Raw genomic sequence first — 18,092 nt, 5'->3', positions numbered from 1 at the left:
ATGCAACAGTGTCGGCTATCGCGATATTAATTAACGTCTTCTGGTTTTCACCACAAGCGAGACAGGTCTCGCCTCTTTGAAATGTTCGCTCTCGAGTGACGCTATTACAGTCGCGTAAGGCGTATGAGCGTCACAGGAGGATAGGTAATTAATGTCGAAGATGTTCGACGCTGTCGTACGCTCGTGCGTTCATACTTGTCGGAAGAACGATCTGTTTCATTCTCTCGATAAAACTAAATTCCTCTTCCAATAGTCCATCATCCAGATAATAAATGGACGTGCTTATCGGCTGCGTGATGGCGACTGATACTCGCGACTGATAACAGCAATCGTACAGAATACGCGGAAAGAAATATCAATTAATAACAAAATGTACGATATCACGGTCAGCGAAAACAATGTCCGATGATTTCATAATATACATCGTGCTAAAAATATCGGAAGCGGACAAAGTAATAATATCTCTGGAAAATAAATTTACGATTCTCAGTCACTTCATTCAGATATTATTTTTGGAAACTATTCAAGAAATATTTCATCCAAGATCCTTTCGTTTCGGAAGCTAAGATAAGAAATCCGATTATATTACCCGGCTTACTTATACGAAAATTACATTAATATAATTATAATAGAACAAAATGTAAAATCGTAACACACACACACACACACGCGCGCGCGCGCGCGCGCGCACACACACACACACACACACACACACACACACACACACACACACACACACACGTGCGCGGATATAAGGAAAGTCAACATCAAAAGTATTGGAGAAACGACGTATAAATGTCTTCAACTGTCAACGTATTTCTGACTATTTCAGAATATTCCGCTTACGCTTAAATCGCCTCTGGCGATTTCTTTGGCACTTAGGGTCTTCCAGACTTTAAACTTTGCGTCGTATCGCTTCATCACTATCGTTTTTTTATTCATTATTGCAACGCAGATGTCGTCAGATGTCACTTTATCTTTCTCTCACACTTTTTACGTCAATATTTCTGTAAAAGTGCCTGCACGATGTGCGTGATACTGATAAATTTTCCACGCTACAAGCTTTTTCGTATCATAGAGATAATCGCTTATTAGGAAACCAATTGTAAGATATACCGTCCTTTGTTTCCTTTCTCTCGTTTTATATCGCGCATACATCGCCTTATGAGAATAATCGCGAAAATTCTTCCTAGGAAATTATCGCTAAACATCTACGTTCTCCGATATAACATACGTGTTTATCTGATTATTTTTATGTATCTTGTGATATACTTAAGAATAATAGTACTTACAAACTACACACGAGTATCATACAACTATTAAAATCCGTGAAAAAAGTATCTAGTTACCGTGTTCAGCCTCACGGTCTCTATTATAATTTCTCTCTCTCTCTCTCTCTCTCTCTCTCTCTCTCTCTCTCTCTCTCTCTCTCTCTCTCTCTCTCTCTATCTATCTCTCTCTCTTCTAACTTCTGTCACATTTTCTACTGCTTTCCATCATGTAAGAGTGTCTTGTGTCTGTGCGCGTGTGTATCATATATGCACTTTTCGTGTTCTATTATTTCATCTACATATAGAGATGCACATCTTTCGCCATGTAGTTACAAGATACATCCTGAGGATTAAAAAGCGCTGAGACATGTGCTGTTTGATTAGTTCAGGAACTCCAAACACGACACTGTCGATCGACTGAAGAGAAAATGTACACGAGTCTTTTAGCCGTTTTACATCAATTCACGCAAAGGTGTAAAAAAATAACTAGATAAAATATACAAAAGATAGATATTTTCAGAGTACATTCGTAAATTCGGATCTATAGCGTAATAAATTACGTAAACTGAACATTATCCTAGATTGTAATATTGTTTAATTGTCTGTCACTCCTCAAATTTTTTTTCAATTATTGTAACAGAAATCCAAAGTCCCCAATCCTATGGATTAGTCCCATGTAAATTGATATCAAACCGATCATTTTACATCCCGCAGAGTTCGACCGGTGTTTCCTGGCCGTTCTCTCTTCAGCCAATCTGTCCAATTGATGTATACATATATTTTGATTTCGTACAACACAAGTATGCAAGTGTGCGAGATTGGTATAGGCTGATAAATATGGGTACATAAGTGGACACAAAACACAGACACGATACGAATATCATACAAGGGACACACATTTCTCTTGCGGTAGAACAACAGTCATCATATGTACTCTAGTCACGAAAGTCATGCAATCAATCTGTCGATTTCGCAAAATTGCGAGCACGACTCCTCTGAGTCGCTTTTGAAATTAAGCATCAAAGTGCCTCAATTAATATTACGCGTATGAATCAATCAATAGAAAATACTTCGACTGCTTTAAATTTTTTGCAATCTTATATATAAGTTCTTCTTTCGTTCGTCGGAAAGTATTCGTTTCCAATGCATATATGAGAAAAATTGCACTATTCGATAAAGAAATTCTTTAACCAACTATTCATCAATACGAAAAGCTTAAAAACTTTTCATTATGATGCCAATGGAAGAATAATGAGACTTTCAATTTTTGCGGAAATATTTTTATAGCAAAGTTTTTTCTTCCATTTTTCTCCATAACTGAGAGAGATTTGACTTAACGTTGCCGAAGATATATTACATATATTCATATATATATTCGCATGTTTGCCCTCACATATCTAACAGTAGGTATGCGCCCCTTAACATTTACTTTAGAATATAAAATTGAATATGCCTGTTTATACATCGTAGTACACGAGGATTCTTTCTCGCGAACGACGCAAAATAGATTTCCCAACGCATTCCCATATCAATATATATGTACGTGTAATATGCCGCGAAATGCATTGTTACACTCACATTCTTCACCCACACAGTCGTTCTAACTAAACGAGATCACTTTCGTTCTCCGATTCTCTCTTTTTCTCTCTCTCTCTCTCACCACTTCTCCCGGGTGAAAAATATAACTCGCTTAATTTCGTCCTCCACGTTCTTTCGCTCCTCACGCATACCTTCAGCGCAGTTACACCGCAGATAATTAAGTTTCAAGAGGTATATAAACGTACGCAAGAGTAGGAAGGATGAAAAATGCGTTTCCTTGACCGTTAATACTTAATTAATTTTTCTTCTATCTCTCCTTTATTTTTAGACGATAACGACAAGATATATATATGTACGAAATACTGGTTCTTTTTTTGTTAGCTCGTTTTTTGTTCCTCCGTTCAACCGTACCCTTTCATGTTCCCTTACCTATGTTTTTTTTTTCTTTTTTATCAAATAGCCTGACGCATATGGGAACGTAACGTAAATCACAGAGAGCAGAGCAAATACTACGTTGAAGGATAAAGTAGAAGATTAACAATTTCCTTGATTATCTAGCATCCTCCTTATTATATACACATATTTATGAAATAAAAGCAGGAATAAATTTTAATAATCCACAATACGTTTTATAATATTAAAATGTGTTTGAAAACATGGGCTCGTTGAGTCATTGAAAATAAAAAAAAAACGTTTCTATTTTTAATGTAGCGTAATCCCATACGCAGAGAGAGAAATCAAATAATTAATATAAAAAATCTTCAAAATTATATATTGCGCTATGTTAAAATGTAAGTAAATTAAAATCTGCCAATGTTAAGAATATTTATGAAATATTCAGATAAATATAAAATTATCTTAAGATAAGTATAAAAATTATCTTAAGCAATTTGAGGTTATATAGTTCAAGAAGTATTTCAATATAATCTATGAAAAATATAAAATGCATATGAAAAAATTTTTAAAGAGTAACTTAAAAAAATTTGTTGCCTTGTAAATTTATTGCGGCTTAATTTAAAAATACGTTCTTATCATCACCGTCATTATCATCAATATCATCAAGTTATAAAAAGATTATATTCAATATAAAATATGATAACAAACGGAAATTAATAGATAAGCGTATCCATGACTAGCATTATTTTAGCATTGTATAATCATTAATTTAAGTTACTGCCCGATAATTTTTTAAGGATAACTTCGACATTCTGCTATCAATTGACTTGTACAATGCGACAGATAGCTCGATAATAATGATTCGAGGAAATCGGAAAGGAGGAACGTAGCGCTACGTTACACATCGATAGACACACATAGAAAAGAATACTCGGTGTTTACATCCGGCTTAAATAACAATGTGCATAGCGTCTTTTTATTCAATAGCTTTTTTATTGTTTTAATTATAAAGAAGTAACAAAGAGAATAATAATTTTATGATATTACCGTTCTTCTACGTACATTCTTTTGCGCTCGCTCTTCCTCTCACATTCTATTTCTTCCTCACTCTCATTCTCTCTTTTCTCTCTCTCTCTCTCTCTCTCTCTCTCTCTCTCTCTCTCTCTATATATATATATATATATATATATATATATCTATATTATGTCAATGTTATATATTTAATAGATGTACTTATTCACATATTAAATACCGTGGCAAATATATAGATAAAGTTCTCGTCTGTTACTCACATGTCATAAACAACGACCCTGCCAAGAAGATGCGTCTCTCTTTCTCTCTCCCTCTCTCTTTCTCTTTCTCTCTCCCTTTCTTTCTATCCAATTTTCCTATTTATCGATCGGTCGTTCGTGATGCACCCCATCGTCCCTATCGAACGGAAAACTTTCGAAGAGAATATCTCGTAGAATCTCTCGCCTCCTGCAACGGGTGGAAGGAATATCGTACTCGTTCTGAAAGTTTTCACGAGAAACGTCGTCGGAGCGAAATGTTTTACTGCCTCTTGGCATTGTCGTACTTTCATGATCGATTATCATTGTCATCTAAATTTTATTTATTTCTTTCTATCATGTAATCGAAAAGAACAAAATTAGAGATTTGTCGAATTAACTTGAAAACATTTCGTTCATCCAGCTCCGCCGAGGGACGAAACGATCATTCTAGTTTCTAGGTGAGAATCCACTACTGGACAGTTGCCGGAAGTATTCCAACACTTCGCACAGACATTAATAATAACTCGAAATCGTCGCGACTAATCATATATCGATGACAAGGACGAATTGAGAAACAAGGAAAACCTGAAGCTATCCCTGAACGACAAATCCCAAATTACTATAAATCGTCGTTGGAAATAGGTATATGAGACTCTTCAGAGAATCATTTATATGAAACAAAAGAATGTCTTATACAAACAATACTAAATATCATTCTTTTGCTGATTAAATATTTTTTATTCTTTTTAAAAAAGACAAGATTTCAACAAAAATCTCCTCGTAATTTATTAAAATTTTTTTTTGTATTAAAATTTTTAAAAATTTCTGAATCAATAGTACATCATTAATGAGAGAAACGAGATACGATATCGTTATCAAATTTTGGTGTCACTACAATTCCACAAATATTTTTATTAATCAATACTGTATTTAACAATCCGCTCGCGGATTTATATATATTTCTATTAGCCAACATTATTTATCTTATTTTACTCAAAAACTCGCAGTTTATTTCTACGTGTAATTTAACGTAAGCGACATTTTTTCCTTTAATTATTTCCCTTTGCGATCGCAGTTGTGCGTTGACACCCTCAATTTCCATATAAATCAATTAAAATAACGTCCGTTTCGACGGAGAAACGCCGAATTAGCAAGCCGAGATTTACGATCGGCATAAGCTCGCATTAAGGACACGCTAAAATAAACGAACGGAACAGGCGTGCACATCCGCGCAAAATGTTTTATCGATTTAGCGATGGCAGTTTTAAGCGATATTACCGTTTCAATAATTAATGTTTAACGCGCGCCGCAAAATCGCAAAGTCTCATATTCCCAGGAAAATTTCATCGCCGGCACAAAACGAATATCACGATTTTCAACGCGGACTACTCTCGTTCTAAATCGTCCCGATATTTCAACGAGAGGATTTCGACTACGATATTAAATTCCCATTGAAATTCTACGGGCACTGTATTTCCGCAACGAGCAAAAATATCGCGTGTTTTCGATTGAATTAAACATTGAATCTTCTTAACATATATATCTATATAAAACGCTTTTTTCACAGATCAATATAGAATATCTATATTTTCTAGAATATCTATATTTTCTAAACAATCGTATAAATAGCCAATTTGTCACTCGGTCGACAGTTACGGAGAGTGAATTCACTCAGGCTTTCCTCAATATTTCTCGCATTTTCCTCGTCATCTTCAACTAATAAAAAACTCGACAATATTGAACTATATCGAGAATTATCACCTAGACTATAAAATTCCAACAACTAATTGGGCGCCACCTAGCCAAGAAACTAATGTGTACTAATACCAGGCGCCCTGCCCTTCACCTCACCGTCGATCATCATCCTGGATCTCGTCCTTAGATCGCCGTTGATCTTTTTCCGTTTTCTCTCGATCCCTCGACGCCATTCGACGCCATTGATCCATGGCCATTCGACGTTTGCGTACTGGTCTCGAGAGTCTTAAAGGACTTATTACCTAATTTATCTAAGGATAAAGAATTTTGTCGTATAAATTTTTAACTATCGCTAAATAAGCTTACTTTATTATGCCCTTCGCATAACATTACGTATCTCCAATCCTGATTAATTTATTATCTAATTAAAGGCTAATTATAAGTGCAAATGGCCGTACGTCTTGTTTTTAATAGAGATCTCTACTAATCCCGTTATCGCTTCTTCAAAGGAAATAGTGATGTATACTAACTTTCCACTATCCTTCGACGATCTTGTTGATAGGATCGTTGCTCAATCAAGCTATAACATTTATGTTAAAGAATCGCGAGAGATTTCAAAAGACTCGTCCGGTCAACGATGGCGAAGAATGACAAAAAATCAATCGATGACGATTTCAATCCAGGACAATCGAATCGATCGGCAACCACCCTCGTCCACCATGCTTGCATGAGAAAACTAAGAAAAAACGTTCACAAAAAATGTATACTTTTCTCTCTTTCTCTCTCATTCGTCCTCTCGTACTCTCATTCCTCCTCTTCGTACTCTCTCTCTCTCTCTCTCTCTCTCTCTCTCTCTCTCTCTCTCTCTCGTTCGCTCGCTCGCTCGCTCGCTCGCTCTCTTTCTCTCATACGCAGACACGCACGCTTAAACGCGCGAGAATCAAGGATCTCGCTCTGCTCCCCTTCTCTGGCTCCTTCCTCGTTCTTCCATGCGTGAAACGAAATTTCTTGAAACTTCTCGACGGATCACTTCCAAGCAGCTTTCTAAAAGCCGACTCAAGGATGGAGGCGAATTACAACGAAACGACGACGATACGCGAATCGCCGAGCGCATTTTGATTATTACATTTCAGCGGGGATAGAATCATCCCGCCGGTCGGAATTATCGGGAAGATAGTCGCTGGGCGACGCGTATCCGCGCTATCGGCTGAGGCTGAAACCGAGAACCGAGACCGGGGGGGATACAGAATCGATTAGGGGTTATTTCGTTATGAGATACGAGGCAATTATCTGTCATAATTACTCAGACTCCGTTGCGGCTTGAATGGCGGTTAATTTACATAAGACCGATAGCATCTTACACGCCGCGGGGATAATCCCGCGCGAAGCGCTCCGTGCCCCGACCGGCGAGGGACGATAAATCTTTCTCTGTGTGCGCAAACACGGAATCCAACCCCCGACCGCGTGAACGTGCACACGATGGAATCTCGCCTTTTGGAAACTCACGATGTGTGTCAATTCAAATATATGATTAATCAAAATTATTACACACGTAACGAAAATAATATTGCACTTTGGGCTCTTCTGTATTATTGTTTTGCGTCATACTTGTGTTTGGTGCTAAATAACCCTTTCCAAACTCATGCCTGATTTCGTATTTTATTTTCAGAACATTACACTGAAAATATTATTAATATAGTTATACATAATGTTTCTGGATAAATATCAGATAAGAATCTACAATCGATAAGAATCTACAAACATGTGGAAAGGGTTAAATCGTCCAAAACCGCGGTCGAGGATAACTAGAATCTAGTATGTAACTTTCATAGTGTTATTCGCTGTCCGATCGTATCTGCTTAATCTTTGAGAAAAATTATATAAGTGGTACGCTATTATATGACTAAGTTGTTTGCGAGGTCACCAACAATTGTGAGCGATCGACCCGAGATCGAAGGGTCGTGGCCACGCTTTCTTTGGCATTACATTGCGTTGCGCTACATCTGCTATTAGATTGAATCAAACTTAATAAAACTCGCATTTCGACACGTAGAGACTGGTATGAAAAAAAAAAAAAAACGTTAAGTTAATATTTATAAGGAAATGTAATAATGAACAAAAAGCATTGACAAGCTGCAAAATACATACAGAGAGGTACAAATAATCGGGAACAAATCGCAATCTTCAGGACTGGCGTGTCGTATTAAATTAAACTTTGCGCCATGTGTCACGTGTTACGTGTGTGTGTGTGTGTGTGTGTGTGTGTGTGTGTGTGTGTGTAAGGACATATGTGATATACTCGTGTCAATAATTTTACAAACATAGCATACGCGCCGTATGCGATCTCGTAATTATTCGGATAATAATCTTCTTGGCGCCGCTCTCGATCAACGAAAGGACTGTCAGCGACTGATTAAGTATCGTCAGTGTTAATTAATGCGTCACGAAATTTTTTGTATTTTCCCTTCTTCCATCATAAACGTTCTTACTTCTTCGCTGCATTCTCTCGTTCCCTTTCTCTCCCTCTCTCTCTCGCTCAGGCTTTCTCTCCCTATCTCTATTTCTCTCTCAAGTTCTCTTGATTTCTCGCCGTGCGCATAACACTGTTCCGCGACTCTCTTTTGTATGCTTCCGTTATTTATATATGTATATATATAAAAATACAAAAAATAATTTACAAAATGATATTATAAGTTATATTACACGCGAGTTTCGATATTCAATATTTCGTGTCGGAGTTCCTTGTAAATCGCTCGACAAATTTCAAGAAACGCTTCATTGGCCCTTCGTTACACTGTTAAACAAAATATAATGTAGCGATATATGTATATATATATATATATATATATATATATATAATCGATATTTATATATATAGGTATGTATAATATATATATTTATGTATATGCACGTGTATCTATCTATGTATATTCACGGGAAACAGAAACAAATTCATTAACAGGCTAATGTAGTTATCAAACCACTGTATTATTAACAAAAATATATATATATATATATATATATATATATATAAATATATATATATATAAATAATAATATATATATAAATATATATATATATATATGGAGTGATAGTACATATTTATATATTATTTCTGACGCGCAACACGCGCGCGTCAATATATATATATATATATATATAATCAAATATCATACAAAAACAACAATAACAAACTATATCAAAAGAAGGGTTAAACGATAATCTTATAAGCGAGCTACAATTATAATTCGTATATATATATATATATATGTGTATGTGTGTGTGTGTGTGTGTGTATGTATGTAGGTAAAATCGATGACGCGTCGATGTTGCGTCTTCGTAAAAAAATAAAGGAACAAAATCTAAAGAGCCAACAGAAAATACATCTCTAAAATATATATATATATATATATATATATATATATATATATATAATATAAAAAAATGGGAGAAAGAAAATTAAAGAGACAAAAAGAAAAAAGAAAGGAAACATGATGAGGTGAGAAAAGACCTATATACAGATATACATATATATATATATATATATATATATATATATATATATATATAAAATATATATATGGGTGCGCAGTGTGTCTCTCTTTCTTTTTTGACTAATGGGTGGAGATAATAATCATAATCATAATAGTAATAATTATAAGTATTCGATCTACATAACAATCATAGGCGTGCAAAAATGATTCGAAAGGATTCTTCATTTCTCCTATTTTGCATCGAGGAAAAAAGTAACTAAGGCGAACGAACATGTCTTCATACTCTCATTATCTCATACACACGCGCATTACCACGCAGCAGATCTATACAATCAATCGTTCCATCTTACACGTAACTTTTTTTTTCTCTCTCACGTGTACTCTCACATATACACACATATATTCTTTTCTCATAAATGGCGTGGGTTGGGGGGGCTTTGGAGTAGGGGCAATTAACAGTTACATTTAGGATGCACTTACACGTAGTGTAACGTAGTTTTCTTTCGACACCGAGAGTGTATTTGGATGGGGTACAAAAAGATCTCGCAGAAACTCTTTCGTCTCCCCGAGAGGAGTGGCCGAAGAAGGATACCCGCCGCTCATTTCCGCTCGTCGCGTGATCCGCCGTGAAAGACAATCCTCCCCATAATTTTTTTTCCTCCGAATGTTTGCGTTTTTGCCTTTTCTCTTTCTATTCGATTTTTGCAAGCCACGATCGAGCCGGAAGTGAGTGATTGCGCCGACGAAAGCTGATGGACGAAAGTCTTCCGGAAAATACGAAAAAATCGAAGGATAATTATTTTAGCCAACAATCTTCTATTTCTTAAGAATTTCTTCTCGAGTTTTATCCCCTTCGATTTTCTCTCAACGTTCTCTTCGAAACTCTCCGCGAGTTGGCTTTCACAGTTGGCCGTACCCTTCTTCATCCTTTCGCGCGCGGCGTCGCGCGCATTAGAAGTGTGTATGTATATAATATATATATATATATGTATATATAATATATATATATATAATTATGTATATGTATATAGTTTACATTCAGCAAGTAGTTAAAGTATTGAAAAATATATATGTAATTAATTACAAATCTAATTATCATCCTCTTAATTCATTTTACTTGGTAGAATAATCGATAGTTTTTATCTTTTTTTTTGGATCTCTCTTTGTGTGCTTCGTGTGTTCTATGTGTATATTCATGTGTATCCCGTGTGATATCTCCATGCGCATGCGGCAATATCGGAACACGCCATCCTTCTTTCTCTCTTTCAGGATGATTCCGAGGGAAGGAGACCGATTCAATTCGCGATGGCGTCGTCCATTATTCCTCGACACGCATTTTTACATGACTTTCGGGCTTCCCGCAGTCTGCTTTCGTCACATATATCCCTCATGTTCCGCCATTATAAATGTAAGAATATATATTATGTCATTATATTGCAGAATGTTTGTTTATCGCTACCTTACACGACATTACCACGGTTATTTGTAATTTTTTTTGCCATTTATGTAAGAGACAATATCGATCGCTATAGTTTATAGACACATGATACTTTAAAGACAGATTACTGACTTTTTTTTCTTATAAATTCTTGTGTGTACCCGAGTGACTTCGAAACCGAGTGTATGTGTCCGTGCGCGCGCGCTTGTCATGTACAACTCCTGAACATTCGTCTGTGTGTGGTGTGTGTACGTATGTGTGTGTTTTGTAAGTATGTACGTTCGTGGACCGTGTATACTTATGCCTATTTTCTGTCAGAACTTTTTTCCCTTTCAACGAATTACATTCATTATGGGATATGGAAAACTATGCGTAACTTTTTTTTTGCTTACAAAGTGTTCATACAATCGTATCATAAAACGTATATAATACTATATGTTTTTATTTATCTCAATGTGTATGCTCTATCAGTATTAGATTCATTTAACTTCCGTCTTTCTTTCTTCGCCTTTCTCTCTCTTTCGCGTTGATTCGCGCCCCGTTGCGCATATTATATGCGCCTCCTAGTTTAGCAGATCCTCCTTTATTCTCTCGTCTTTTAGTTTCACTTTTGTTTGTTTGTTTTAAAGAGTATACATCGTGTTTGATTCTTCGCTAATCTGAGCCTCTCGTTTCAAGCCGAGATCCATTTGATTCGCGACTTATTGCATTGAGTTGCCACTCTTTCTCGTTCTCTTTTACTTTCTCTCTCTCTCTCTCTCTCTCTCTCTCTCTCTCTTCTCTTTCCCCTCGTTGTTTCGCATATTGCGTTCCGTCTTTTCTTCTCCCTCCGTTACTCCCCCTTTCCATCGCCTCGTGAATAACGCGATGGAATTCGCTGGAGCGCAAAACTTTTGGATCGCGTACCCGACCGTAAGTCGTCGGCTTTTATAAACGCCACCGACCGGCCGGCCGGCCGGCCGGTCGCGTTATTCGCATTCGAGTGCCGTTCGAAAGTCCGGACGAAACCCGTTTAAAGTCTGCAAAGTTTCCGCGGTCGCGATGATTTTAAAAAAGTTTCCGCGCCCACCGACTTCCTTTCATCGCCTCCTCGACTTCAACGTTGTCGTCGTCGTCCGTCCTGTTGCCTGAAATGTCAGCCAAGTGCGACCACGGGCTGTCGAAACTTTCGCGATCTTACATCGCAAAGAAAACATTTCCTCTTTTCCTTTCTCGCATGCTCATCCGCGGGATTTTCTCTCGCGTGGGAAACGTTACTCGTGTCGAATCGCGACACGAAAAATATGACTGACGGATTTCCGATCTGATTTTCATCGCCGAGAAGTATGAAAAATCTGTGTCACTTTTAAGTTGAAGCCAATCGTGTGTAAGCGATTAAAAAATTTATAAACAATGCCATGTCTTTTTACCGAGACGCGACATAACGACGTACGTTGACGTGGGGCGATGGAAATGAAGAACGTCAAAACGCAGGCAAAAAGTATCGTGAGATAAATCGTTCATGAGGCTCAATGACGGAACGCGATGCGAAACTTTTTTGCATAATGACTCAAGTGCGTATCATCAAAGAATAACGAGCTAACATCTATATAAAAAAGATAAACTATAAGTTCATTTATCAAATCAATATCATCGAGTCCTATAAAAAATATGTTTAGTAGATCTTTCTACTAAACTGACATTCTTCAAGTCAACAATTATTTAATATTTATTAACTTCATAATTTTTGCGATAAAATTATCAAAACTTGAATGAAAATATTAACTAGAAAATATTTGCGGTATATACGAAATTTATTCTAGAGGTCGAGTTGATTAACAAATCTCTCGATACGCACTGAGGCACTATGCTGTAATTCGTTTTTCCAGCGGCATCTCTTCCTCTTCTTCGATCATCTCTATCTTATTCACATCACTGTCAATTTTTCTTTAACAATAACAGGTACTAGCATAGCTACCACAGTCGTACGTATCGTTATAATAATTACAATTAAGTTTAGATATTACTAAAGGGTTCTGTTCTTCATCAGCGACTTCTCACATGTCTACATTAGTAGTTAGTTTCACGGTTTCGCACCCTCGACTCGTCCGGAGACCACTATCCCATCGATCGAACCTCGATCGTATACGGGCTGACATAACTTGACTAAATTTTCAACTATGTTTCACTTTGGACCGAAGTATCATAGAAAAAACGATTTTTCAGCTTTTCTCTCTCGAAATTTACGACCGACGAAATCGAAAATTTTAACGCAGAGATAAGATATAAGTCCGTTGTTTACAATGTCTATGTTATATATTTTAGGTACGATTTTCCAAATTTAAAACAAGTTTCACGTATAAATCGTGAACTCGCTTCACACGGAATCCTTCGATTCAGACGCATTTCTGAAAGGTCGTTCAACGTCAATCCCGCGATATCCATTTTGACAGCCGCGATCGAGTGTGTGAGGATAATTTACAAAAAGGCCTATACAAAAGTTTCGTAAGAAAGAATGACTAAACATACAACCGTATCTAGAAGTTACATGCTAGACATTTACATGCTACGACTACAAAGATACGTTATGAGAACGCACGTAGAAATTAGTGTCTAAGGACGCGCAAACGCGGCTGATTGGTAACGTGGGTTGACATCGGTGTAGTCTCCGGATTTTCCTTGGGTCTATATTCTTACGTTCCCCGGTCACAGGATTAACACTTTTAAATACTTTTAGCACCTAGTGCCCACGGCCCGCTGCTCGCGGCACTTCCGCCGCCGTTACCGTCGCGTGTAATAGTTGCGGAATATTTCGTCGGCGAGATATGTCCAACTTGCGAAAAAGATCAAGTACACGTCGATGTAAGACGTAAACTCTGAAAAAATTATCGTGAAATAGGAATATCTAATTAATTAGCCGTGAAATTTTCCGTTAAATGTGTATGTTATATAAACTTGTATGTTATATAAACATACTTATTTTCTGTCCAAGATTCGTGTAATTATTAAAGACGTATTATTAGACGTATTATTAGATTAATTCAAATACGAGAAATCTGATCAACCGACTGTACAAGCGATATGTAGAGATCGAGAGTGTATTATGAATGGAATATATAGAATATGTTCGTGTTTAAAATGCAATTTATAATTCTTTATTTTTGTAGGCAATCTTTGACGAAGGAAGGCAGTTGTGACTGATAAAAGAGATAAATTTTTGTTGTAAAATGTTATCTTGACAATATTTTGCTGTATAAAAACTTTATAGTAACCTAATATTCCGAAGCGAAGCTCCGATAGCGCGTTTTATTAACATTGATCACTCTACTGTTCAAGTTAATCTTGCCGATGAGAAGTAAATCAAAATGAATACAAATCCTTTAAAAAAATCAATTAAAATAGATTGTTAAATTTCAGGAGATATAAAATATGTGTAAATGTAGGTATGTGAAAATTTAGTTTTAATCACATACGAAATACGTGAAAAAACGATCGATCTTTTTCGTTACTGGACGAGCTCGTCGCCTCGCCGACAAGGACAATAACGCGCGGCCTTTTAATTACATAATCATCTAATTAATCTTGTGAACGCTAAGCGACAACGTTGCACCCTCGAAATTATCCTGCCCGCCGTTCATCCTACTTCTGATTGACTCTTGTTATCTTTGTACTTAACTCTTTCTTAGCACCGTAAAGTTTTGCGGACGATTCTGCTTGATTAAAAGAGATTATTATCCAAAGAGATCGATTATGTCACAAGTCATTGTTAAATCATTAATTATTAGTCTCGCAAAAGCAACTTTTGTTTCAAATCGATAAAAATCTCAGTAACTGGTTGGAAATTACGTTCTTCGTTTCTTTACGAAGGTTCGCGACGAGCAGTGCCTATGGCGATCGGAAAATAATTAGAAAGAACTCTCGGGTTCAAAGTTTAAACGCATAACGACAAGGAGCGTGTTGCCGAGGTTTAACGATTCGAGGAAGTTCCCCCGACAGCTCGGAGGGTCATCGACTCCGGATGTCAAATCGAAAGGCAATATCTCGAAAGGAAATCGATTCCCGATGGTTTTTCTGCAGACGGGCGGGCAGGGACCAACTCGCAGGCGCAGCCGAGCAAATATCGAGGGGCCTGCAACGAGGTCACTTACGTCCCTCGCGAACACACCGGCTGGCTCTTTTTCTATCTTGCCTTCTACTTCTCCTCTTTCTCCTTCTTTTCCTCTTGCATATCACTCGTTGCACTCTCTCTCTCTCTCTCTCTCTCTCTCTCTCTCTCTCTCTCTCTCTCTCTCTCTCTCTCTCTCCTCCCTCCCTCCCTCTCTCTCGCTCTCCTATTTCTCCTACGTTCTACTGCATTTATTATAAAAATAAAATGTAAAATCGTACCGAGGACGAGTTTTCCGAACGGTATAAAACTGCGAGCTCGTTTCTTTCTTTCTCTACATTATCACTACACTCGCGGAAGGATCGATCCTTCGTCCTTGATCGCGTTGTTCCTTCTCGTTTTATTTACTCATTTCGTTACAAACGAACGGGCCGTCCTCTTTAGCTTTCCATCTTTCGATCCGATGTAAAGGTGGTTCCTCCGCGTGGGAAAACTGTCCGCTATCCGATCTTCGGTTCGTTTGAAAGTTTCGCGCTTTACGTATTTTAGTGCCTGAATAGCTTCCGCTGCTTGATTGGGGATCGGGATCGCATATCCGGCCATCATTCTCGCGCGAAACGAAGCGATGCTACGTGTCGATCGATGAAGAAAAAAAGACTTGGAAGACACCTTATCTTATCGATCTTTTATCGGCCCACGGATCTCCCGACACTGTGACGGCCCGCTCGACATGAGTTGGGGACAAGTGTGTAGTTCCTACCGTTTCGCGAGAACCCGTGAAGAGTGAGTGCATCTTGAATATAATACATAGGCTCTACAGATATATATTCATTATTCAATTCTCCGACTATATACCAGTGAAAAAATAAATTATTACACGTTGGTAATATCTGTGTGGATTAGTGTCGCATATATGTGGTTTTCCTCTGTTCCTTTTTTCCTTGTTTCATCACACATGTACGTACGTGTGTTTGTGCATGGATGATGCTCTCGTGTGACGTGTGGTCTACGTGTGCCCGCGTGGGTTCGTATCATATGTCTGTGATGTATATAAGGGAAGATTGGTATACTCATATGTATCTTGTGTATTCGTACGTGTAATGCATCGAGTGTGGGTGTGTCTTCACTAGTCCTAGATGCACGCTCGACGCGTCGTTCGAACATCTGCCTTTGCGCTACGTGCATGCGGAATATCTTTGCTCGTATATATGTATGTACATGTGCGTGATTGTATGTGTCTATATTGTATGTATGTATATATGTATATGTGTGTACATGTGTGTGGTATGTGGGGTGCGTACGTGGGTGTGTCGTAGGTAGTCACACGATGGCTTCCGTTTCGAACGAGCGTCTTGTGCCATCGCCAATCGAGTCCTTATCGGGTGTTTCGGCTTTTAGCACATATACACGCTCTCGTTAGCCGTTAGCCGCTTCCTTTCGTCCTAAAACGTTTCTGCACGCACACGCTACCTCGCAACCAGGCATCGTCTCCACACGCACACTATCTCTCTCTCCCTCTCTCTCTCTCTCCTTCTTCCCCCCCCTCTCTCTCTCTCTCTCTCTCTCTCTCTCTCTCTCTCCCTTTCTCGCTTTCTCTCTCTCTCTCTCTCTCTCTCATTCTCTTTTTTCTCTTTCTCTCCGTTCTATTGCGCCTTCTTTCCTCGTCTTAATCCCTTCCGTCGATCATCATCGATGTCAATTGTTCGGCGGCCGCCTTTTTCTCTTTTTGTATCCTTTCTCTATCTCTCCCCCCGTTCGTTGCAAGTTATCGATAGTGTATGTACAAAGTGTCTTGGGCTTCTTGGATTAGGAAAGATTGAACAAAAAAGTGTTCCGAGAAGCGTCTAGATCGGGATTGTAGGAGAGAACAGGTGAATCGATCTTAACCGGTGGACTCCGATCGGGAGAAGAGAGATAGAGTGAAACCAATTTAATTAACAGATGCTGATCTTCAGGATACGGAAGCCGGGCTCTGGACAACGTCTCGACGACAAAGTCTCGGAGACGACGGTCTTCTCTCCTTTCCGCTTGCCGCCGGACCAGAGGCATCGAAAACGAGAACGCTATTACCGCCACCGCGGGGAGACACGGCGGCGGTGTTGCTGACGACTTGGTGTGCACGCGCGAGGTATTAGTTGGCCACGAGCAGATGCTGATACTGGCTGGCCGGATAGGGCGCGACCGAGCCGAGGCCGAAATTGTTGAGGCCCTCGACTAGGGCGTTCTTGTCCTGCTGTTGCTGCGCCGCGGCGGCCGCGCCGGCGTTGACGTTGCCGTTGGTTGTCGCGGAGCCAATCGGACCGAGATTACCGGTACCAGCGCTACCGGCGCCTTGGGTACCGGCCCCGGCACCAGTAGTACCGTTCACGGCACCGCCAGTGCCGGCGCCGGTGCCGTTCATGCCGCCGCCGTAGAATTGATGGCCGGCCAGAGTGGTTGGGTCGAGGTACGATGACGGAAACTTGGTACCGGCGTAGAGATCAGCCGGCAGGTAGCCGCCGTGGCTCGCCGACGAGTCGAAGATGTTGCGGTGGGGGAACTGCGCGTGGTACGCCGCCGCGGCCGCAGCCGGGCCGTGCTGGAAGAAGTACGCGCTCGGATCTGCGTGTTGCTGTCCGGCACCGGCGACTATGCTGCCGGGCGATAGGCTACGACTACGCGGCGAGCTTTGCGAGACCGGCAATCCTGCGCCAGTCGCCTGTTGCTGTTGCTGCGGCTGCTGCTGCGGCTGTTGCTGCTGCTGCTGCTGCTGCTGCTGCGGTTGCTGCTGCGGCTGGTGCTGCTGTTGCTGCTGATGATGGTGGTGGTGGTGAATCTGCTGCTGCATCGCTGCGCGCTGCTTTATATAGTTCGAGAACTCGGTGGGCGACATCCTGAAACCGAGCGGTACCGTGCGGTTCATC

At 39.2% G+C, this 18,092-nt stretch overlaps 1 protein-coding gene across 3 annotated transcripts in view; it reads right to left on the bottom strand.

Moving 5' to 3' along the window:
- Positions 1-8,258: 8,258 nt before the first annotated feature.
- Positions 8,259-18,092, bottom strand: part of LOC105430892 (uncharacterized) — a 72,292-nt gene continuing 62,458 nt past the window's right edge. For all 3 annotated transcript variants that reach the window (XM_089074074.1, XM_089074075.1, XM_011644663.3), the window contains one exon: positions 8,259-18,062. In XM_089074074.1, the coding sequence (XP_088930200.1) occupies positions 17,321-18,062 (742 nt within the window). In that variant the 3' untranslated portion in view covers positions 8,259-17,320. The remainder of the gene's footprint in view (positions 18,063-18,092) is intronic.

This window comes from Pogonomyrmex barbatus, unplaced genomic scaffold, assembly GCF_055798465.1.
Source record: "Pogonomyrmex barbatus isolate J1 unplaced genomic scaffold, ASM5579846v1 scaffold16, whole genome shotgun sequence".
Lineage (NCBI taxonomy): Eukaryota > Metazoa > Arthropoda > Insecta > Hymenoptera > Formicidae > Pogonomyrmex > Pogonomyrmex barbatus.
Note: the sequence above shows the minus strand (reverse complement) of the source record. Positions and strands in the feature narration are given on the sequence as shown.